This window comes from Protomyctophum parallelum (genome assembly GCF_964188405.1).
Source record: "Protomyctophum parallelum genome assembly, chromosome: 14".
Taxonomy (NCBI): Eukaryota; Metazoa; Chordata; class Actinopteri; order Myctophiformes; family Myctophidae; genus Protomyctophum; species Protomyctophum parallelum.
The window spans coordinates 37,575,549-37,596,101 of NC_139709.1; the positions used below are offsets into that span (position 1 = coordinate 37,575,549).

At 38.0% G+C, this 20,553-nt stretch overlaps 1 protein-coding gene across 1 annotated transcript; it reads left to right on the forward strand.

Moving 5' to 3' along the window:
* Nucleotides 1-5,070: 5,070 nt before the first annotated feature.
* Nucleotides 5,071-10,996, forward strand: LOC310871462 (uncharacterized protein). Its single transcript, XM_083782995.1, has 5 exons — nucleotides 5,071-5,129; nucleotides 9,078-9,269; nucleotides 9,830-9,865; nucleotides 10,699-10,806; nucleotides 10,888-10,996. Exons 1-4 carry the CDS (start codon nucleotides 5,090-5,092, stop codon nucleotides 10,803-10,805), a joined length of 375 nt encoding a protein of 124 aa, XP_083639121.1. The 5' UTR covers nucleotides 5,071-5,089; the 3' UTR covers nucleotide 10,806; nucleotides 10,888-10,996.
* The last annotated feature ends 9,557 nt before the right edge of the window (nucleotides 10,997-20,553 follow it).

The window sequence follows — 20,553 nt, forward strand, 5'->3', positions numbered from 1 at the left end:
ACTTTTACTTTTTGCGATAGAGCAATTTGTTCGGGCATAGTTTCCCCCCATTCAAGACCATTCAAGATCAAGACCTTCAAGTTGCGCGCCACTTGTTTGTCTTTTACACTTCCACAGCTGAGACATATAAGAGCTTAATTACAGGGCTGAAATTAAAGTTACAAGATCTCAATGAGTTGCTCTGCGATACCTTGTGGGCTTGTAGGTCTGCTATTTGTGCAATTGGATGGCCTTTACACAGCTCTCGCAAGAGCACGCACGCACGCATGCACGCACGCACACACACACCCTGTCTTCCTATTGGCTGGCCTTTACACAGCTCTCGCAAGTGCACGCACGCACGCACGCACGCACGCACGCACGCACGCACACACACACACACACACACACACACACACACACACACACACACACACACACACACACACACACACACGTTTATAAAAAAATATTTTCAAAAAAAATTAAAAAAAATAAAAAAATTAAAAAAAACTTAAAAAAAAATAAAAAAATTAAAAAAAAATTAAAAAAATTAAAAAAAATTAAAAAAAATTAAAAAAAATTAAAAAAAATTAAAAAATTAAAAAAATTAAAAAAATGAAAACTTAAAAATTAGCATGTTAGCATTAGCATGTTAGCATGTTAGCATGTTAGCATTAGCATGATAGCATTAGCATGTTAGCATGATAGCATTAGCATGTTAGCATGTTAGCATTAGCATGTTGACATTAGCATGTTAGCATGTTAGCATGTTAGCATGATAGCATTAGCATGTTAGCATGTTAGCATTAGCATGTTAGCATTAGCATGTTAGCATTAGCATGTTAGCATTAGCATGTTAACATTAGCATGTTAGCATGTTAGCATGATAGCATTAGCATGTTAGCATGTTAGCATTAGCATGTTAGCATGTTAGCATGTTAGCATTAGCATGTTAGCATGTTAGCATGATAGCATTAGCATGTTATCATTAGCATGTTAGCATGTTAGCATTAGCATGTTAGCATTAGCATGTTAGCATGTTAGCATTAGCATGTTAGCATGATAGCATTAGCATGTTAGCATTAGCATGTTAGCATGTTAGCATTAGCATGTTAGCATGTTAGCATTAGCATGTTAGCATGTTAGCATGTTAGCATTAGCATGTTAGCATGTTAGCATTAACATGTTAGCATGTTAGCATTAGCATGTTAGCATGATAGCATTAGCATGTTAGCATTAGCATGTTAGCATGTTAGCATTAGCATGTTAGCATTAGCATGTTAGCATTAGCATGATAGCATTAGCATGTTAACATTAGCATGTTAGCATGATAGCATTAGCATGTTAGCATGTTAGCATTAGCATGTTAGCATGTTAGCATTAGCATGATTAAAAAATTAAAAAATTAAAAAAAATGAAAAACATTAAAAAATTAAAACTTTAACTTTTTTTTAAACTTAAAAGGAAAAAAATAATAATAAAGAACTTAATATTTTTTATCTTAATATTTTTTTTAAGAAATATCTTAGACCATTATCAATAATCATTGTGTTTATGCTTTTAAAGATAGGCCTATATGCTATTTGAACCTTCTTTTTACATGTAAAAGTATGCTATTTCTGTTAAGCTCATGAATGCTTTTATATGTATACTCCATTGGATTGACTATTTTTTTTCTTTTTTACCTTTTCTTGATTCATCAAGAATACATTGTAAAGCATTATTCATACATTACAAATCATTAGTAGACAGTAATACTTTACTTACTTTATTCTGCCCCTTTTTGGGCATCATACTACTTCCACATACTTTATTTCCGCTTTATGCAGTTATTTATGCTTAAACTATAGTTTTTACACATTTTCATACTTTTTTTAACTTTTACTTCAGCTTTAATGCATTTTCTACTTTTCTTTACAATATGCTACAGTCCCGAAATTTTGATTATAGATTTAGAACACCAATGGTAACACCATTACTCCGGTCCCCGAGTTTCAAACTTGACACGGCAATAACTTTACACAAAGCATTTTACGCGAGCCCACGCAGTTTCTACAGGAACTGCTTTCTAGTTATTATTATTATTATTTTTTTTTCACTGGAGTAGTCTTTATTTTGACGCTTTATACCTCCCACACTGTACGCTGTACGCACTTGAGCCATATGTCAAATTGACCGGAAAAATCGGGAATCGTGTGCTTGTATTTTGTTAAGAGAAATGTTGTATAGTTTAATTGATATGAATTTATTAGTGAATTAAATGTCCCCATTGACATGAATGGGAAAAGGCAAAAATTCACATAAAAGTATTTGTTCGTCAGAGACTGTAATCACTATAGTTACAAAACTTTTAGGGATAATTCAACATTATCCCTAAAATTATTTAACCCTAAAATTTTATCGGTCGGCCTCATGGTGGCGCTATAACAGCCCACTTTACCTTTTGGCTTATAACTCTTGAACCGTAGGTCGTAAAATCAAAATCATTTTTTCCCTGGATTCCTTGGGTCATGACGCATCTCCCCATATAGGCCACGCCCATTTCCGCCATGATAGATTTTCCGCCATTTTGAATTTTGTCCAAAACACACTTTTTGCTTTTCCTCCTACAGATTTCGTCCAAATCTCACATAAATCGGCACACGTGATCTCTGGACCCATCCGATTAAAACTGAGCCGCAGAATTTTGAAAGTGCGTATCGTTCGGCCGTAATCGTCTTCCGAAGTTAGTAGGAGGGGCCTATATCACAAAAAAATGCCATAAATCACGAACGGAATGTCCAATCCATCCCAAATTTCAATCACATGTCCGGGGTGGTTCAATCAACCAAGTTCTAAAAGCAATTCCATTTTCATCCATAGGGGGCGCCGCAAATGCGAGAAATGTAACCGTTTGTCGCAAAAACATGAATTTCGGGGGTTAAATCCCCTCCGAATTACTTACGCATGATCTAAGGCGTGACTTGAAATTGTAATTGGCTGGCAATACTAGTGGGAGGGGCATATGTAAGCCACTGCGGCAACCACACTCTGCAATTTTTTTAAATTGCGAATTTTCTAGTTTGATTTACTTTGGGATCGAATTAATTTTAACTTGTTTTGGTATTTCATTTGGTTATGGCGTATTTTTGCTTTGGTATTTTATTGGTCTTATAATTGACATGAATTGAGTTTTATATCACTGCAGTATATTTTATTGTTGTACAAACTAAAGTGATGAATTTACTGCACAGCTTTTATTAGTGAAACTATAAAATGATTCGATTATATTAACGGTATTTTATCTTGTTTTATAGGGCACGTTCGTAAAGACCGCACCGGAGCGCACTGGCCTATTAGTTTGCATTGCACAGTGGGCTCAGTGCGCTATTTCCGAACGCCCATTTAATCTGTGACAGTGTTACCTACAGTCGCAATTACTAAAGTCTGAAATCAATACCAAGTGATGCAAACAACAAACACTTCTGTGTTTCATACATAGGTGGCAGTATTGTGCAGGTGAAACTGAATGTACAGTAGCTACTGTACATTCAGTTTAGCAGGTGTACGTCATTCATCACTGATCACTAACATAAAGGAGCCAACATTAGATACCTGCAAACATTTCATTTCAAGGTAGGAACATCATAATCAATAATCTTTTGAACATGTAGCCATGTTGAATGTTAATGTTATCTTATTATTGTCGCTCCTATATCTAGGAAGTGAAAGAGCTGCATGCCTAATGACATGGAAACGGTGTTTGTCAACCTGTTTCTGACTTGAGTCTTTGTTTTGTTGAACTGTGATGAAGCAGATGACTGGAACACTGAACTGATCTGTTGTTTATGTCTTCATAAGGTCTAGGACGTAGTTCTACTTTTAAATTCCAATGACCCCTATAACTCTATCAGTATTCAAATGGACCCATACGGGTCCGTTTGGTTACATTTGAATACTCTCAGAGACCTGTGTAAGGGTCCATTTGGAAGCCCTAGACTAGAGGAACCTGGCTAGGGTCCCTGGACTCCTGGACTCCTATAATTTCACTTGTTAGAAACAAGTTAAATTATGAAATTAGGCCCTTACAATTAATACAAAGCATTGAAAAGCAATATTGAACAGCAGTGGACAGTCATGAAATGTGTTCGAACAAACATGATTGACAGAAAAGTGTTTAGCTGTTTTCAATTACATAATTTATTCCAATATGTTCATTAATTGTGTAGTTATGGGCTATTAATATACTGTTAGGTTATGTCATGAATGAGTTATTGGAGTCTGTTGATGTAGTTATGAGTTTTTGAAGTAGGGTTTATGTCATGTGGATTAACATTGTGTGAACTCTGATGACAAGCTGGTGTTTGGTGCAGGAACCAGGTTACACGTCTACCCTAGTAAGTTATAATTATACACTACAACACAATGTGAGTTTACAGATTACTGCATGTTTACATTGTAACACAATACACTCCTCAATGTTAATTTGTCATTTTGTAACAGAGTTTACAGTAGGCCTACAAATGGACCCTTACAAATGAACACGGAGGATGTCAAACAAATCAATTACAATAGAATTATGAAAAATTCAACATTGTAAACAAAAAACGGAACACGAACAAACAGCTGATTAAAGCATTGTAAAATGTTAAATTTAAATATTAAATATTAAATGAAATGAAAGAGTTGCATTGTGTTGTTGTGTGCATCTTGGAACCCAGAAGATCATATTTGGAGAGGGAACAAAGCTACTTGTGGAATCAAGTAAGATTTTTGTTAGAAATTGAGGTTTAGATTCTAAATATTTTTCAGAATTTATATTTATTTATATTTTGAACATATGTCGAGTTAAATTATGAAATCAGGTCGTTAAAATGATTACAATAGCACAATTGTACAGCAGTGACACATTGCTAATACTAGAATAGAAACAAAACATTTAAATCTACTCATGTAATTTATTACCTGCTATTATGTTGGGTTCTATTTATTTTTTAATAATTTGTACCTGTGTGCGTGGTTGAAATGAAAGACACTTTTCACTTTTGCGACACTCAAATTGGAAACATTCCGTAGTTTTTGTAGTGTGTGTTCGCACAGTGTGACTGGCGGTATTGGATCCAGAAAGATGTTCTTTGGCAGAGGTACACGCTTACATGTAGAAGCCAGTAAGTACATGATATCATGTCCGATTCTGTCACATGTGTTGAATGTAGACAAACAAACCCATTTGTCGTTCAAATAGTCTGTTAGATTGTCTGTGCTATATCGACTATATTCACAAAAACATTTTAACTAATATACAAGGAACTGTTTTGGACATAGGCTACAAGGGTTCTACATCACAGCACTGATATATTAATATTTTTTGACATAATAAAGTTAATCTTTGCAGAAGGAACAAAACTAAACATTTTAGACAGTAAGTATCCATTGACTTGTCATCATAATATCAAAAGATATTTCGTTGCATAATATATAATGTTGTTGCTAAATGTATAATTTCTCATTCATAAACAAAAGCAAAGTAGTGCAATACTAAAGACCATACAGGTCTCACCCATTTACATCATTTACAGCAAGATGACAAAGCACAACCATACTGTAAGAAAACCTCCAGCATTATAAATAATAATAATAAATAATAAAACAATTCAAATCTTATCTATGAATGCCATTCATAAAAAAAACATGACTATCAACCGTAATACAATTTGACAGAAACATACAGAATGCAATCAGCTGTCGTGTTAAAACCATGTTGTGATCAGTTTTTGTGAGGACAGTTCCCACTGTGTGACTTCTAACAAGATTATATTTGGTCGAGGAATTAAACTGATCATTGAGACCAGTAAGTTCATTTGTTTTATTTTTATTTTTTCTCTTATGAACATGTTTAACCACTTGAACCTTAGCTTTCCTATTATGGGGGAGAATATTTGGCAAAAGATAGCCGCTCTACAAGCTCACAATACGTCAAATTGTGAGCTTATATCAGATATTTTAGTTGGGAGCATATTCTGCCTTTTGTGACACATTGTGAGCTTGTAGATTTTCTGCGAAGAGATAGAGGGAAATACAATTTCCCTCTATATATTTGGTGCACAAGGAGTGCACCAAATATAGAGCCCTAGGGATGCTGGTCAACCGGTTCATTCACTGAACCAAAATGCAACTTTAATAATTGTTATTTGTTATTTTATTCCGGAACAATTGTAAAGATCAATCGCTGTGGGAGTCAAGGGTTTCTTAGCCAAATGTTCTGCAAGAATGTAAATCACAAAAGTTCAACACTTGAACTAAACTCTGATTAAACTAAATTTGTTTTAAGCATAGAGGACTTGGCAACTGAATTCCTAAACTGTTTTGTTAGTTGTAATTAATGAATGAGTAAACTGTTCCTGTAGTTATTGACATGAACACATCCACTGTGTGACTGCTTTCAATAGAATTCTTTTTGGAGAAGGGACCAAACTGATTATTAATACCCGTAAGTAGAAACATTCAACTTATTGAAGACATTTATTGTAATATTGACCCAAAAAAGATAGAATAAAAAATATAATACTGTGTTGTGGGTTTTTTTATGTTTCAATGAAGGACAAAAACACATGGTGAGGCATACCGTATAATTAAGATCATGTAGCTTTATCTGGGTACACAACTACATACAGGAAATTCACATTCATATTGACAAAAAAACAAGCTAAATTACAAAATACAACCTTAATGATGATAAAACATAAGCTTACAAAAATAACTAATAACATCGTCACAAAGTTCAGTTAGTTGATGTTGAACTTTTTATGATCATCTGTTTTAATTCAGTTTATACATTATTTACATGTTCTATGTTTTTGGATGTGGTTGTTGGGATTAGAGTTAAGAATTTACAATCAATATACTTAGTTGACCGTGGTCCCCCAGGAGCCTGTACTTGGTCCTCTGCTTTTCCCCCCCTTACATTGCAACAATGTATTCCCCAAAATATCCAATCTACAAGCTTGTAGGAGGTTAATCAGTCAGGAGGTTAATGTAAACAAGGTTCTGGATGTGTGACTCACTCTGGAGTCAAAATCATCTTTGGGACCGGCATAATGCTCACAGTTACATCAAGTAAGATTTATTTCAGGAATAATTCATTTCCAGTACTATTCTGTTAATTTTGTCCATCAATTATCTTTATAGTAGTCTATTATAAACACATACTGTACATTATAGAACATAATGTGAATTACTGACAGTAATGGCTATACAAATTGCCATGCTGATACGATTGTTACAATTGCTACTCTCACTGGTTGGTTGATTGATTTATTGATTGATTGATTGATTGATTGACTGATTGATCGATCTGGATAAAAGGTGATGTTTTTTTTCTGCAGTATGAATTGAAATGGTTGGAACTCAATGTGGTGTATTAGTATCCATTGAACAGATATACTGATCTCAGCTTTCAGTGTGTGATTTGGTTTATTTTGTATACTCTTAGTTACAGGGGTCCATAATGCATACTGTACACTGGGGGGTTGTTACTTTTAATTAAAATAAAAAAAATAGCAGAATTAGCAGATCTACAAGCTCAGCAAGCTGAGCATAGTTGTAGTTGTAGCTCAAGTAAGTAGTTGTCAAGCTATAGTAAGTAAGGCATTCATTTACCAAAATATGGAGAGGTTTCTGCCTGACAGCAACGATATTCAAAGAAACCAAATTAAATAATTTATGTTTAAATGTTAGCAATATCATAATTTATTCATGCAGCATTTATTCAAAAGAAGCTTTGGAGCAATGTGGATGTTTTTGTGAAGGTAGTTAGTGCTGTGTGTATGGATACGGATACAAACTCATCTTTGGAACAGGAATAACACTCAATATTCAACCCAGTGAGTTGATTTTATAAGACAATAGTGTGGTTGTTGTATATTTTATCCCAGCAATAGTGTGGTTGTTGTATATTTTATCCCAGCTTTATTATTTTTCTAATCTTGAAAATTGGGAAAATGTTTGAATAATTTTCTCTTCTGCATGTGGGGGTCCCTGGAACAAAATATTTCAGATGGGGCGGTCCGAAAATGAAAATGTTTGAGAACCACTGATTTAGGTTATCGTAAATTATATTATAACAAGTAAAATAGTAGTAATGTTATAGTTGTTGTTGGTGTAGTACTACAATACTATAACATATTAAATATTAATATTGGTTGTAGTTTTTGATCTGGGCATATGCATTGTGTGAAGTATTCAACATGGAATTGATCTTTGGTAGAGGAATCAAACTTTTCATAAAATCCAGTAAGAATCATTTTATTAATTTATGTTAATGAATTTGTGCTATATAAGAGAAAGAAAATACTATTCCTGAAATGCATTAACTACAGTACTTATACCCTATATAATTAACTTGTCATAGCAACAATAGCCGATCTGTAAGCTCACAATGCATCTCTACATGCTGTGCTGTGAGCATAATGCATAGAGCAACCAAATCTTTTTTCCAAATTTGAAAAACAATCATATATAATCTTATATTAGGATACAGTATAAATATGTTATTGCATATTATGCAATAACATACCTGCAGTGGTTTTGACACAGTACTGAAACAGTACGCACATGTTAATTAATGATGAGATGACGATAATGTTTTTTTTTCTCCGTATTTACTTATAGCCTATATGTAAAAAAAATACAGTGGTTCACCAATCACCAGATTTCTTTGCTTTTGTTGCATTCCTGCAGGGCCAATCATTTGATGACCGGCTGAGTCTCTGGTAAGAGACTCAAAGCGTCTCCTACAGTACTGAGTCTCCTACTGACCCATGACCCGGGCATCAAATTATTGGCTCAGGAATGCCACACAAACGGAAAGAAATCTCCATGAATTCAATGCTTGAATGCTAGAAACTCATGTTTTTCGAATCAAAACTCCTGTCAACAGAGAATTCATGATACACGAAGGAGACATTAGCGAGAACATATCAACCATAACGACCACAGCAGCAGTCAGAAAATAATTCATGTATTTTGTCTCCTCATAGCTTCATTGTTGAACAGTAAACACAATCTTTCAACTTGTATTGTGATGATTTATGAGTATTTATCTTGTGTTATTTCAGAGGATGTGGAAGATCCGGAATTCTACGAGCTGAAAAGCAACGACGATGAGACTGCAGCGTGCCTGGCCACTGGCTTCACCCAGCACAACGCCACCGACGAAATTGACGGGTTCAAGCAGACAGTTGAGGCCGTCAGAGAATCTGGTGATCCTGAATACAGCCGAGTGATTCTGGGAAGATGCCCAGTGACAGGTGATAATCTATTATGCAAATAAAGATAACTATACACTTATTTTATTCCAGTAGAAACCTTTTCAAGTCAAGGGCCCCCACATGTATTATGTATTTGCCACGTATAGACCCCATCTGAAAATGTTTTGTGCCAGGGACTCCCAGAAAAGAAAAGAAATCCAATATATATTCTTTCTTTTTTGAAAATGTTCGAATATTTTCAAAAATAGCAGATGCACAAACTCTGGACATACCCCACTTTGAGAACTAATGTTTTGGATGCCTTAATATTTGAGTATTTGGAGTATCTATAGGCCTACTATCTTGGAATCAAATACTAGGGTTAAGTACTTTGGGCTATATCTTGCACCACCCTTAACCCTTACCCCTAAACTTATTTGCCATTTTTTACAAATTTAAAAAACCTTTTAAAATAGTTCAAATAGATACAAGCTACGATCCCTATATTGTCCACCACTGATTATTTCATTAGATTACATTCAGTCCATATGTCCATATTGTCAACAGTTACATTTCCAAGCAACAATTTCTAATGATTTATTTCTCACGTTCTGATTTAGTACCTGTGCGGAAGAAATGTGGTGACGACGAAGGAGGTATGTAATGTAATGTATGTAATGTATCTCCCTCTAGCTCTTTAATAAACAGAAAATACATTTACAGGTCAGGCAACATGTCTGTGCAATGTCGATTGGACAGAAATTCTCTGTTCCAATTCCAATTTTGTCTACTAATTCATCACTTCCATTTTCACTTACTGTATTAATCCTGGATGAATTATCTTTCCTGATTGGGGGAAATGTGTAACCTACCTGAAATGTGTACACATAATCTACACAGACATACCTGTATATGTATTTCACTAGTTGGAGAAAACACACCATTGGGGAGGTTTAAGAATTTATGACAGTAAGGAAATGGAGGGATGAATGAAGGAGTTCTGGTGTGCAGGTTCCAGAGGGGGTCGCCAACCCTGGAGTCTTTGGGGAGGAGGTCGTATGGCGCTCGTCGTATGGCGTTCGTCGTAAGGCGTTCGTCTTACGGTGCGCATGGACGTTAACCTGCAGGAACCTGAGGAGGAGAGAGAGTTTTGTTTTAATCGTTTGTTCCACTTTGGCGAAGTGAATGCAGTATTCCTAATGCCGATAAGCTCCTTTGAGGGGAGCTGGGGAAGGAGCTACTATGGAGGTGAAGGGGGTGGGGGTGGGATGCGAGAAGCCTGTAGGAAGGCGGCTAGTGTGCCACGCAGGGAGGCAGCGAAACATGAAGGATTTTGGGTGGTACTGGGCAGGTATAAATGGGGACAGGTAGATTGGCGTGGAGGGTGGAGAGTGGCGTGAAGGGCAGGGTCAATGTGTGTTTCTCTGCCTCCTGAACATCTGTTGTTCCAACTCCATTTAATATCATACGCATAATTTGCTGTTTTCAGACGCGAAGATAAGATTCCTGTCTGTGACTGTGCTGTGGCTGAGACTGCTCTTCATCAAGACCATCATCTTCAATGGACTCATGACTCTGAGAGTGTGGATGAGCTAGAGTGAGTGCACGCACGCAGGCAGGCAGGCAGACAGACAGACAGACCAGTGTATTAACAGTATGAATGTGTTGTATTTTTCAGGTGAACAGCAGCTCCACAAATTCATCTTCGGCTCTTCATAGTGCAAGCATGAAACCAGATCTATCGGCGAGATGATCCAATCCATCCAAGTAACCCACAATATAAAACAGCCATCAGGTTTTTTTGGTTAACCAACTTTTCAGGTCGAGACCAAAAACTAGTGAAAATAGCCGATCTACAAGCGCAAGTTGCAAGCTTGTAGATCGGCCATTTTCACTACTTCTTCATTTTATTATTCATGGCATTTATTTGATTTGTTTGTTTTAAAATGTATACAAGTATTAATATTATTATTTTAATTTTTTAATTTAAAATCAAATAATGGGTTGATCCGTGACCCATACAAATTGGTCCGTGAAACAGTGTATTAGAACATTATTTTACTAAACTTAATTGTAGGCCAGCATTTTACCAGCATTTTTTTATCCACCCAACTGCTCACTTTTGCCCCTACGCAAGGTACAAGTACACGTAACGCTTGACATCACATGTTTACACTTCTGCGTTTAGCAGAGATATATATATAAGGTATTTTTGTCCACATCACAACAATATTTATGGGATTGAGGTGAATATGTTAATAATGGAATAATGATTGATGTATAATCATGGATGTATTTACAGTAGATCTTTACAGACAGCAGATGATGAGTTCTTGTTGTTCCTCCGATGTTTCCAATGGTCTTACATGCAGTGTGTTTTCAGTGTTATTCCTATGGTAACAAACAATTGTCTTTGTGAATTTAAGAGTTAATTTTGAGAGTTACTGTACAGACCTGTACGGGTACATTTTGGTTCCATTTGTACACTCAGAGTTACAGACTTGTAAGGGTCCATTTGGTTCCCGTTGTACACTCTCAGAGTTACAGACCGGTAAGATTCCATTGGGACCCCTGGTGGTCCCCGAACCCAACCTAAGAACACCAAACATCACTGAACTTGTAACATGCATTGTTTTAAATGGAGTCTTTGTTTCCTTTTCAAAGCAGCATTGCATGTTTGTAAAGCTTATGCTATACTGTATGTGGAGTGCAGCCTTCAAATAAACAGCAAACTATAATGAAAACTAAGTGTTGTTCTTGTGTTGTCTTGGTGATATTCAATATTTTTTTATTTATAGTATGGTATGATGCGCAAAAAAGCTAAAACATTTGCAGATCTAATTGGTTCTATAGAGTTTACTATGAGAAAATGATGGGGTTCAAATTTTCCAGACCCCCCACCCGCTTTCTGGGGGTCATCAATTTTGGGACCTTCCAGAACAGTACGTCAGCCTATTAATGTCAGGACCAGGAGGCCTCGGAGGAACCACTCCTATTTAGAGATCAGAAACAGGATCGGAGTTGTGAGATCTGTGGTGCGGAACAGCCTCCTGTGGGACGAGTCACGACCTCTACATAGAGCCAGACGTCTACCACCACAGGCACTGGAACCACTTCCAGACGCAGCTGCCCCGGTGTCACCAGGCCAGACTGGACACAGTTCCTCCTCCTGCAGATGTCTCCGGGCCACAGACCCGAAGCTGCGGGGCAAAATGAGAAGAAGAGGAGCTGCTGTGTGTTGGCGTGATCTTACCAGTGGTGGGTGGAAAAGTACTCGCATGTTTGTTTTACTCAGTAAAAGTATCAATACTGCAATATAGAAATTCTTTCTTACAAGTAAAAGTCCGGAATTCAAAATGTACTAGTTAAAGTACAAAAGCATTGTATCAAAAAATGTACTTAACCTATACTCTATAGTATAGACCAGGGGTGCCCAAAAGGTAGATCGTGATCTACCAACGATCACCAAGGCAGTTCAGGTAGACCACATGACATAAGAAAATATAATTTAAATATAAAAAAGTGAAACAATTTTTGCATTGCCTCCAGTGTTTCCAGAAGCATGAGGAATACCTTGTATCACTTTTATAACCATAATGTATCATGTCTAATCATGTGTTTGAATTGTACTGAGAAATAAATGGGGCTGTTGTGCAGCAGTGACAATGGAGCAAGGGGAAATAAACACGGGAAAAGGGAAGTTCAGAGGACCAGATTCAGAAAATGGGAACTGGCCGATGTGTGAGTGAGACCGATTGAGATGGATGAAAAGTGATCTAATGCTTATATGAATGATGGAATTAATTGTTTATCATACTAGAAATGTGGCATTAATCATAAACAAAAGCGGATTACCAGCTATTTTGAGTTAGACAGTAAAAAACAACAGTAAAAGGTACTCAAGAGGAGAATACTGCAATGCAGAAATACTCCACAAGTAAAAGTCTGGAATTCAAAATATTGGTATTAAAATATATTTAACGTACAAAGGTTTGCGAGTTTTCAAATTCTGCTGAGGACCTCAACGATGCCTGGGGGTCCAGTTTGAGGGGCAGTGGTCTTACAGCACTGGGTCAGGACAGTGGGGCAGACACATCTTTATGGGTCCCTTCAGTTTTGGTTTCCTACAGTTTGTTTTTAATTCATTTCAAAACATTTTCAAAAAGCGTACTCAAAATAAGCAATTTCTTTCCAAAATTAGAAAATAAGTAGGGAAAATAGCCGATCTATAAGCTGGCTATACAAGGCCACAACACTTCGAAGCGATGTGCTGTGAGCTTGTAGATCTGCTATTTTCACTGGTTTGGGAGCCACTGCATGGTTTTTACAGTATACGAGTATGTGTGTCAGGTTTGTATTGAACAGCAGTGATGTGTGAATGGAACAAAGTCTAAACCACACAGATGAACATCTGACTGACATGAATCCACTGACATGTCATGGACACACACCTGTTACACACCTCATCTGAGTGCTATATGGGTCGATGGTGTTGGGGGGTATCTATGTATATATACTTATTATACTGTATGAGCTAAATATTTTATGAGGATTGTTATTTTGTCAAAACAAAGAAAAAATACATAATGTATTATCATTCTAAACCAGTACCGAAGACGAACATATATTCGGGATTATGTCAAGAAGACACGATTGAAAAATAGTCAGGATTTAACAGCATCATTTATACCTCTTGCAATCTTTCATCGGCTTTATTGTCATAAATGTCACAGCATGGCTCATTGTCATGAAGAGATACATAATTTACAAGTGTAGTACCTGCTGTGTGTGTGTTAGCATGTAGGTCACGTGGAACAGGGTTGAATGATGATTTCCTTAGGATGTGGTTTCTGGTTGAAAGAACTCGACGACAAGGCTGCCTGCGTCACAGACGAAGACCGCTGATGTTTCCATGTCGAACCTTTCCATCTCGAACAGGATGTGTGTGTGTGTGTGTGTGTGTGTGTGTGTGTGTGTGTGTGTGTGTGAGCAGGTGCAGAATAGAAGTTCTCTGTGCGGAAGTGTGAGAAACTAGACCAAAAACATGGAGCACTGTATTTTATACACACAATATATATTGTGATCTTTATTTAAGACATAGTTATAAACAATACAATTAGTATATTGTCAATGTCAGACAATAACCTTGTAGGCCTGTGTCCAAAACCATTTGGTTTGTATTATTCTTTTAAAAACATAAATGCTGTAGATCTGTGTGAGCTTGTAGGATGGCTACTGTATTTTCACTATACTTATGTGCGACACTCTTGTATGATGTAGTAGCCTAGTAGGGTGTTAAAGGGTTAGTTCAGATTTGGACTTAAAGCATAGGTCAGCGGCAGCTGTGGCTCAGGGGTAGAGTAGCTGGATGGTAACCGCAGGTTGCCAGTTTTAACCCAGGCTCCCCAAAGTTAGTGTCGAAGTGTCCTTGAGCAAGACTCTGTTGCTCCTGATGTGCTGGTTGGTGCCTTGCATGGTTTCTTCCGCCATCGGTGTATGAATGTGTGTGTGAATGGATGAATGTAATGCACAATCTACAGTATGTAAAGCGCCTTGGATAAAGGCGCTATATAAATGCACCATTTACCATTTCAGGTCAGGAAATACTTGCCATTAATATAGTGGTTGCAAAGGCATGATTGCCTGAGTCCCGTGGTGGGAGTTCTGGTCTTATTTTGTTTTGGTGGGGGTCTAGAGAGGTCACACGTATGATCATTAAAAATAAATGAATCCACAAAACTATAGCATAATTTGTATTGTTGACCATATAGAGCAACTTTGGTTCAACTTTGAGCTATAGACCATGGTTTCGGACGGCATGCGGTTTTTCATCGTTTTTGAGAAATCACGAAAATCACTTCGAGACCATGAGCTATAGCCAATGGTCTAGGGAGTGATTTTCATCTTTTTTTCAAGGATTTTTGAGCATTTGAAAAAATACTCAGAGACCATGGACTATAGCCCATGGTCTCGGAGTGATTTCCGTCTTTTTTTCAAATCCTCGTTTTTCATTATTTATAGCCCTGCATGGTCTCGGATGGCATACTTTAGCAAACCGTTTTTCTACATTTTTGAGGAATTGGAATAAAAGACGAAAATCAAGACAATCACTTTCACCTAGGAACTCCATTCACAAAATCACTCCGAGATCATGGGCTATAGACCATGGTCTCGGACGGCATAATATAGCATGCCGTTTTTCATCGTTTTTGAGAATTTGAAAAAAAGACGAAAATCAAGACAATCACTTTCACCTAGAAACGCCATTCACACTTTTTATAATTCAGCTTACTGAGGGCACACATGCTGGAACTTTTTACTTTGAAATGTTTTGTAGTTTCTGAGTTATTTAACTTAAACGCCCAATGCATTCTCTATGGCAATAGCACAAACTTTGGCATGCTACTTGTAACCAAGGTTTATAATTGTATGTCTGTATTTGTACCTGTTTGTATGGTCACGGTACCATCTGCATCAGTATGCATGCATTTGTATGGTCACTGTACCATCTGCATCAGTTCACAGCTCATCACACCGATCACTCACTCACTCACTCACTCACTCACTCACTCACTCACTCACTCACTCACTCACTCACTCAGTCACACCAGTTTCAATCAGCAATCATCACCACACCCTAGTATAAAGGCAAGCACAGCACTTTTGTCTCAGTCAGGGAGGTGCACATCACTGGCTGTGGCAGGTCTGTATCCCTTCTTCTACAACCATTTTACCATTTTTACTCTTCATTACAATACAATATATTAACACTGATGATTGGTTTTAGACCTACAAATACACACTGATGAACCGTACTGATGAGCTGGATTAGCTGTAGAACTTGAACTGAATTGGTGAGTTTATTGTTTGAACTGTTTTGTTTGGTTTTGGTTATTTTCATTTGAAGTTTGAAACTTAAAAGATTATTTGATTTGACATTTGTAAATGCTTGTTTGATTTGTATGCTGTTGTAGATCAGCTACTTTGATTATTATTTTGATAAGATATTTAATTTGGCCTTTTTGGCCAGGTTTTTCCCTTTAGTTCATGAAACCCCATGAATGATGATGATGAACACGATGGCGAGTTAAGTCCCAGAACGACAACCTGTTTTCTGTCCTACCTGGACGGTAGGATCTCTGATTCACTCAAACACACACTCCCCCCCCCCCCATAACTACTCCATACACTCTCAGAAACTGCCTCACATTACCCCTATAATGTATAATGTAATGTTGTTGTTTTAAAGACTGCACCCTAAATAATTGTGTGAAACAAACATTAAAAGAAATATACAAATAGGAATAGAGCGTATACTATAGCTACAAGTCTGAAGTGTGTGTGTGTGTGTGTGTGTGTGTGTGTGTGTGTGTGTGTGTGGCTAGAATGTTGTCGAAAACCATGAACTATAGTATGTTGTTTTTTCATGATTTTAATCATTTCTTTTAATTGTCAAAGTTTCAAAATTGAGAAATTTATAATGGGGGTCAATAGCAGATTTTGGCATGTAGAAACTCCATTCACACTTTTTATAACACACATTATGGAACTTTTTACTTTGTAATGTTTTGTAGTTTGAGTTATTTACCTTAAACGCCCAATGCATTCTCAATGGCAATAGCACAAACCTTGGCATTCTACTAGTCCTACACATACTTACGCCTAGAAACCCCATTCAAACTTCAAAATGTTCATCTTACAGTGGACATGTTTGCCTGAAATAATCCTTGAAATGTAGTTTTAGAAATCTAGTGCTTTCAAATTTGAGAAATGTATAACTGGGGTCAATGGCAGATTTTGGCATGCCAAAAAGTCACTTAAACCTAGAAACTCCATTCACACTTTTTAAAATGCAGCTAACTGTGGAGACACATGCTGGAACCTATTACTTACTAGTTATTTATACCTTAAACGCCCAATGCATTCTCAATGGCAATAGCACAAACTTTGGCATGCTACTAGTCCTACATACTTACATCTATATTTCAAATGTTCATCTATGGTTTGCCTGAAAATTAATCTTTGAAATGTTTCATAGTTTCAGAAATGTAGTGCTTTCAAATTTGGGAAATGTATAATGGGGTCAATGGGGACACGGCCCCTCCCAGAACCCACAGCTCACCAATCAATGGCTTGTTTTTCAGTACCCGTTTGAACCGTCAAGGTATCCTGTGGTGTCCCGTATGGCTAGCCCACTGCGCCATTGGTACCGGCCAATTAAAACTCCTTTAAAAAAAAAAAAAAATTGTTGTCTACACCAGGCCGAAAGCATGGGGAGAGAGTATGTTTTGCACTCTGTGTGTGTGTGTGTGTGTGTGTGTCCCTGTGAGCACATCTAGCCTTCAGCAGGCGTGAACTTGAAGCTCAACTTTTCTTCTTCGTGGGTTTTTTAGACAGCTGGTGGATGGAAAATAAGCTCCACCTCCGCGCCCGACGGACGCTACGGACAGTCTCAAATGGACGCGACGGACAGACTCAAATGGAAGCCGCGCACAAGCGTGAAAATGAAGCGTGTCACCCGGCAGTGATAGGCACTAGCCAATGGAACAGATGCAGCCTGCAGCCCATCCACTGGGAGGAGTTATACTTGTAGTTGTCTTCTTTCACGCTGTCAAACGCCCCCTGGGAGGGAATTGTGAAGCCATGTCAAGGGATACAGGAAGACATCTGGGCAGTGGGCAGCTCGAACTGCTCGAAGTAACATTATGTCCAAATTGTTAACAAAACATTGAAAAATCGTCTGAAGAAATAAAGTAAAGCATTGGTTCTCATGTTTGCTTCAGATCACCCCTGTAATCTTTTCATCCATGGCACCCCTGGCTGAATTACATTGTCATTTACTGTAACCCTGATCCATGACATCGAAAATAACTTTTTTTTATACTTTATAAAATAGCCCGTTCTCTTCACCATGTGCTGCCCTTCTCATCATCATTATCCATCTCCGTGGTGGTCTAGTGGTTAAGGTGCTGCGCTCTCACCGCGGCGGCCCGGGTTCGATTCCCGGTCAGGGAACACTGTTTTATGATGAATTCCTGTTCTGTTCTTTAACTATATAGAAGTGTCTATTTGTACGTCTTTAATGTTTTGATGAATTGAACAATGTGGACCCTGTTGTAAACAAGTGTAATGCTTAATTGGTTCGTCCACTCACAGTTAACAGTCTTTGTATTGAGTTTGTGCTTGAGATGTATTGTAATTCTGCAAACTGTTAATAAATATTTAAATCAATCAATCAAAAATCTCCTTCTCCTTCTCACCGCCGGGTGACACACGCTTGTCGGCAGCTTACATCTGACGCCGCGCGGAGGAGAGCGTCAGATGTAAGTTGTCCGTCCGCAAGTCGTCGGCGAAAACAAAACTAGTTTTAAAACTCCTCGGCCGGGAGGCGTACCCGGGTCCCCCGTTCCAAAGGCACGTACGTTAACCAGTCGTCTAAACAGCCATGACAGCGAAGTAGCAACAGAGCAACTTATAGCCTACATTAGAATGCGCCTTTGTCTGTGTCAACATCTTGTCACTCAAACGTCCCTCTCACGCCCACTTCGCTAACGAAGAAATAGAGGACTACAGGCGTTTAAATAGGCTTCCGTGTGCGTCTCCTCTAGGAACCGCCCAAAGCCCCGGAAGGATTTAAAGTGAGACCTGACGCGACGGACTTCTGAAGCTTTCACGCCCGCCAGTGTATTCACAGCCTGTGTGTGTGTGTGTCCGAATTACCACAGGGGTTCTCAACGTTTTTGGCTGGGGACCCCTGACCCCCGCCCCGCCCCCCCTCCCCACCACCAATACAAACTGACTGCAAAAATAACCTTAATAATAGTGACATTTTATTTCCAGTTGCAAAAAAAAATAATGTTTTCTTTATTTTTTATAATAATTTGGGGGCCCCCCAAAATAATTTGGCGACCTGTGGGTCGCGAGGGGTCACAACCCACAGGTTGAGAACCCCTGCGTTACCAGCTAATCTCCGGCACCGTTGGCCTGATCCATGCCAAACTTTGCACACACACTCCATGGATGCCAACGATGAACCTCTGCCCCAAATATTCCACAACGGCCTGTTTAAGCGCCACCATGAGGCAGATTTTGGCAAAACACAATTCTTCGTACACATTTTATCCATACATCACACAATTCGGTATATACACTATCTCCATGTGATCAACACGGATCTGCACCATTTCCCATCTTCCATCCTGATTGGCTAAGATTGGCTTCCAATGATGACTCACTAGCCTTGCGTTGCGATACTAATATACCACGGCGAGAATGTTTTTAAACAAATTAAATAAATGAAAAAGAACAAATCCAGATGTGAAGCATCTTTCTTGGCCTACTGCGGTTGTAAGGTTTCTCGCTGATCGGTCCAGTGGTGGTTGGGACATTTATTTTAAGTTTACATACTATAGTATGCCATTTTTTACATGGAAAAATGTTGAGAACCACTGCCAAACATAGGTTTTTCATGATTTAGAGGCATTTGTAGAATCGTCCTCGGGTCTACTCTAAATGGGTTAAACTGTTAAATACTAAATAAAGTACAACATAGGAGTACAATAGCATTGTGAATAAAAAGGTAGCCACCGTGTGGTTGCAGTGTAATGCTAAAGGTTTAATCACAGGGCTGTCTGCTTCATGTATTATGATTAAAGGTGCATTCTGGTATTGTGAATTAATGGATGAGTGCTATCCTTACTTTCATGAAAGCACCAACTTCAGTGTTTACTGACTGACCTATAATAGCACAGTGAGTCTCAGACTGGGGTCCGGGGACCCCCAGATTTTGGGTTGTGTTTTTTAATAGGCCTATAGCATCAACATCAGCTATATCGTCATGAAAAGAGAAGGGAACCCGCACACTCATATGCTCCAAAAGATAACCAAGGCTCTTCATCTGGTCAAACTGAGTTTGACCAGATGAAGAGCCTTGGCTCGAAACGTCGTCAATAAAAGTTATCTTTTGGAGCATATGAGTGTGCGGGTTCCCTTCTCTTTTCATATGTTATTTTTTGAACCCAGCACCTCCATGAAGTGATGTGCGTATTTTTCTATAGTTTCTATATCGTCATATATACAATACAAAAATGGTCTTGTCTGAAGTGGGATTCGAACCCACGCCTCCAGGGGAGACTGCGACCTGAACGCAGCGCCTTAGACCGCTCGGCCATCCAGACGTGCTATTTCTAGTATAAACGCTATATACATCGGCTATTTGAAACTAGCCGATCTGACAGCAAATGGTTGATCAGCTATTTTCAACAAATCAGACCTTTAAACTCAGTCAAAGACAGCGAAGCATTAAACGTTTCCTTTGGAAAGTGTCAGAAAGTGATCTATAACG

Coding starts and splice junctions, on each gene's coding strand:
- LOC310871462 (XM_083782995.1), top strand. CDS start 5,090: ATGTTCTTTGGCAGAGGTACACGCTTACATGTAGAAGCCA. Junction 5,130..9,077: donor ACGCTTACATGTAGAAGCCA/GTAAGTACATGA, acceptor GTGTTATTTCAG/AGGATGTGGAAGATCCGGAA. Junction 9,866..10,698: donor ATGTGGTGACGACGAAGGAG/GTATGTAATGTA, acceptor TGCTGTTTTCAG/ACGCGAAGATAAGATTCCTG.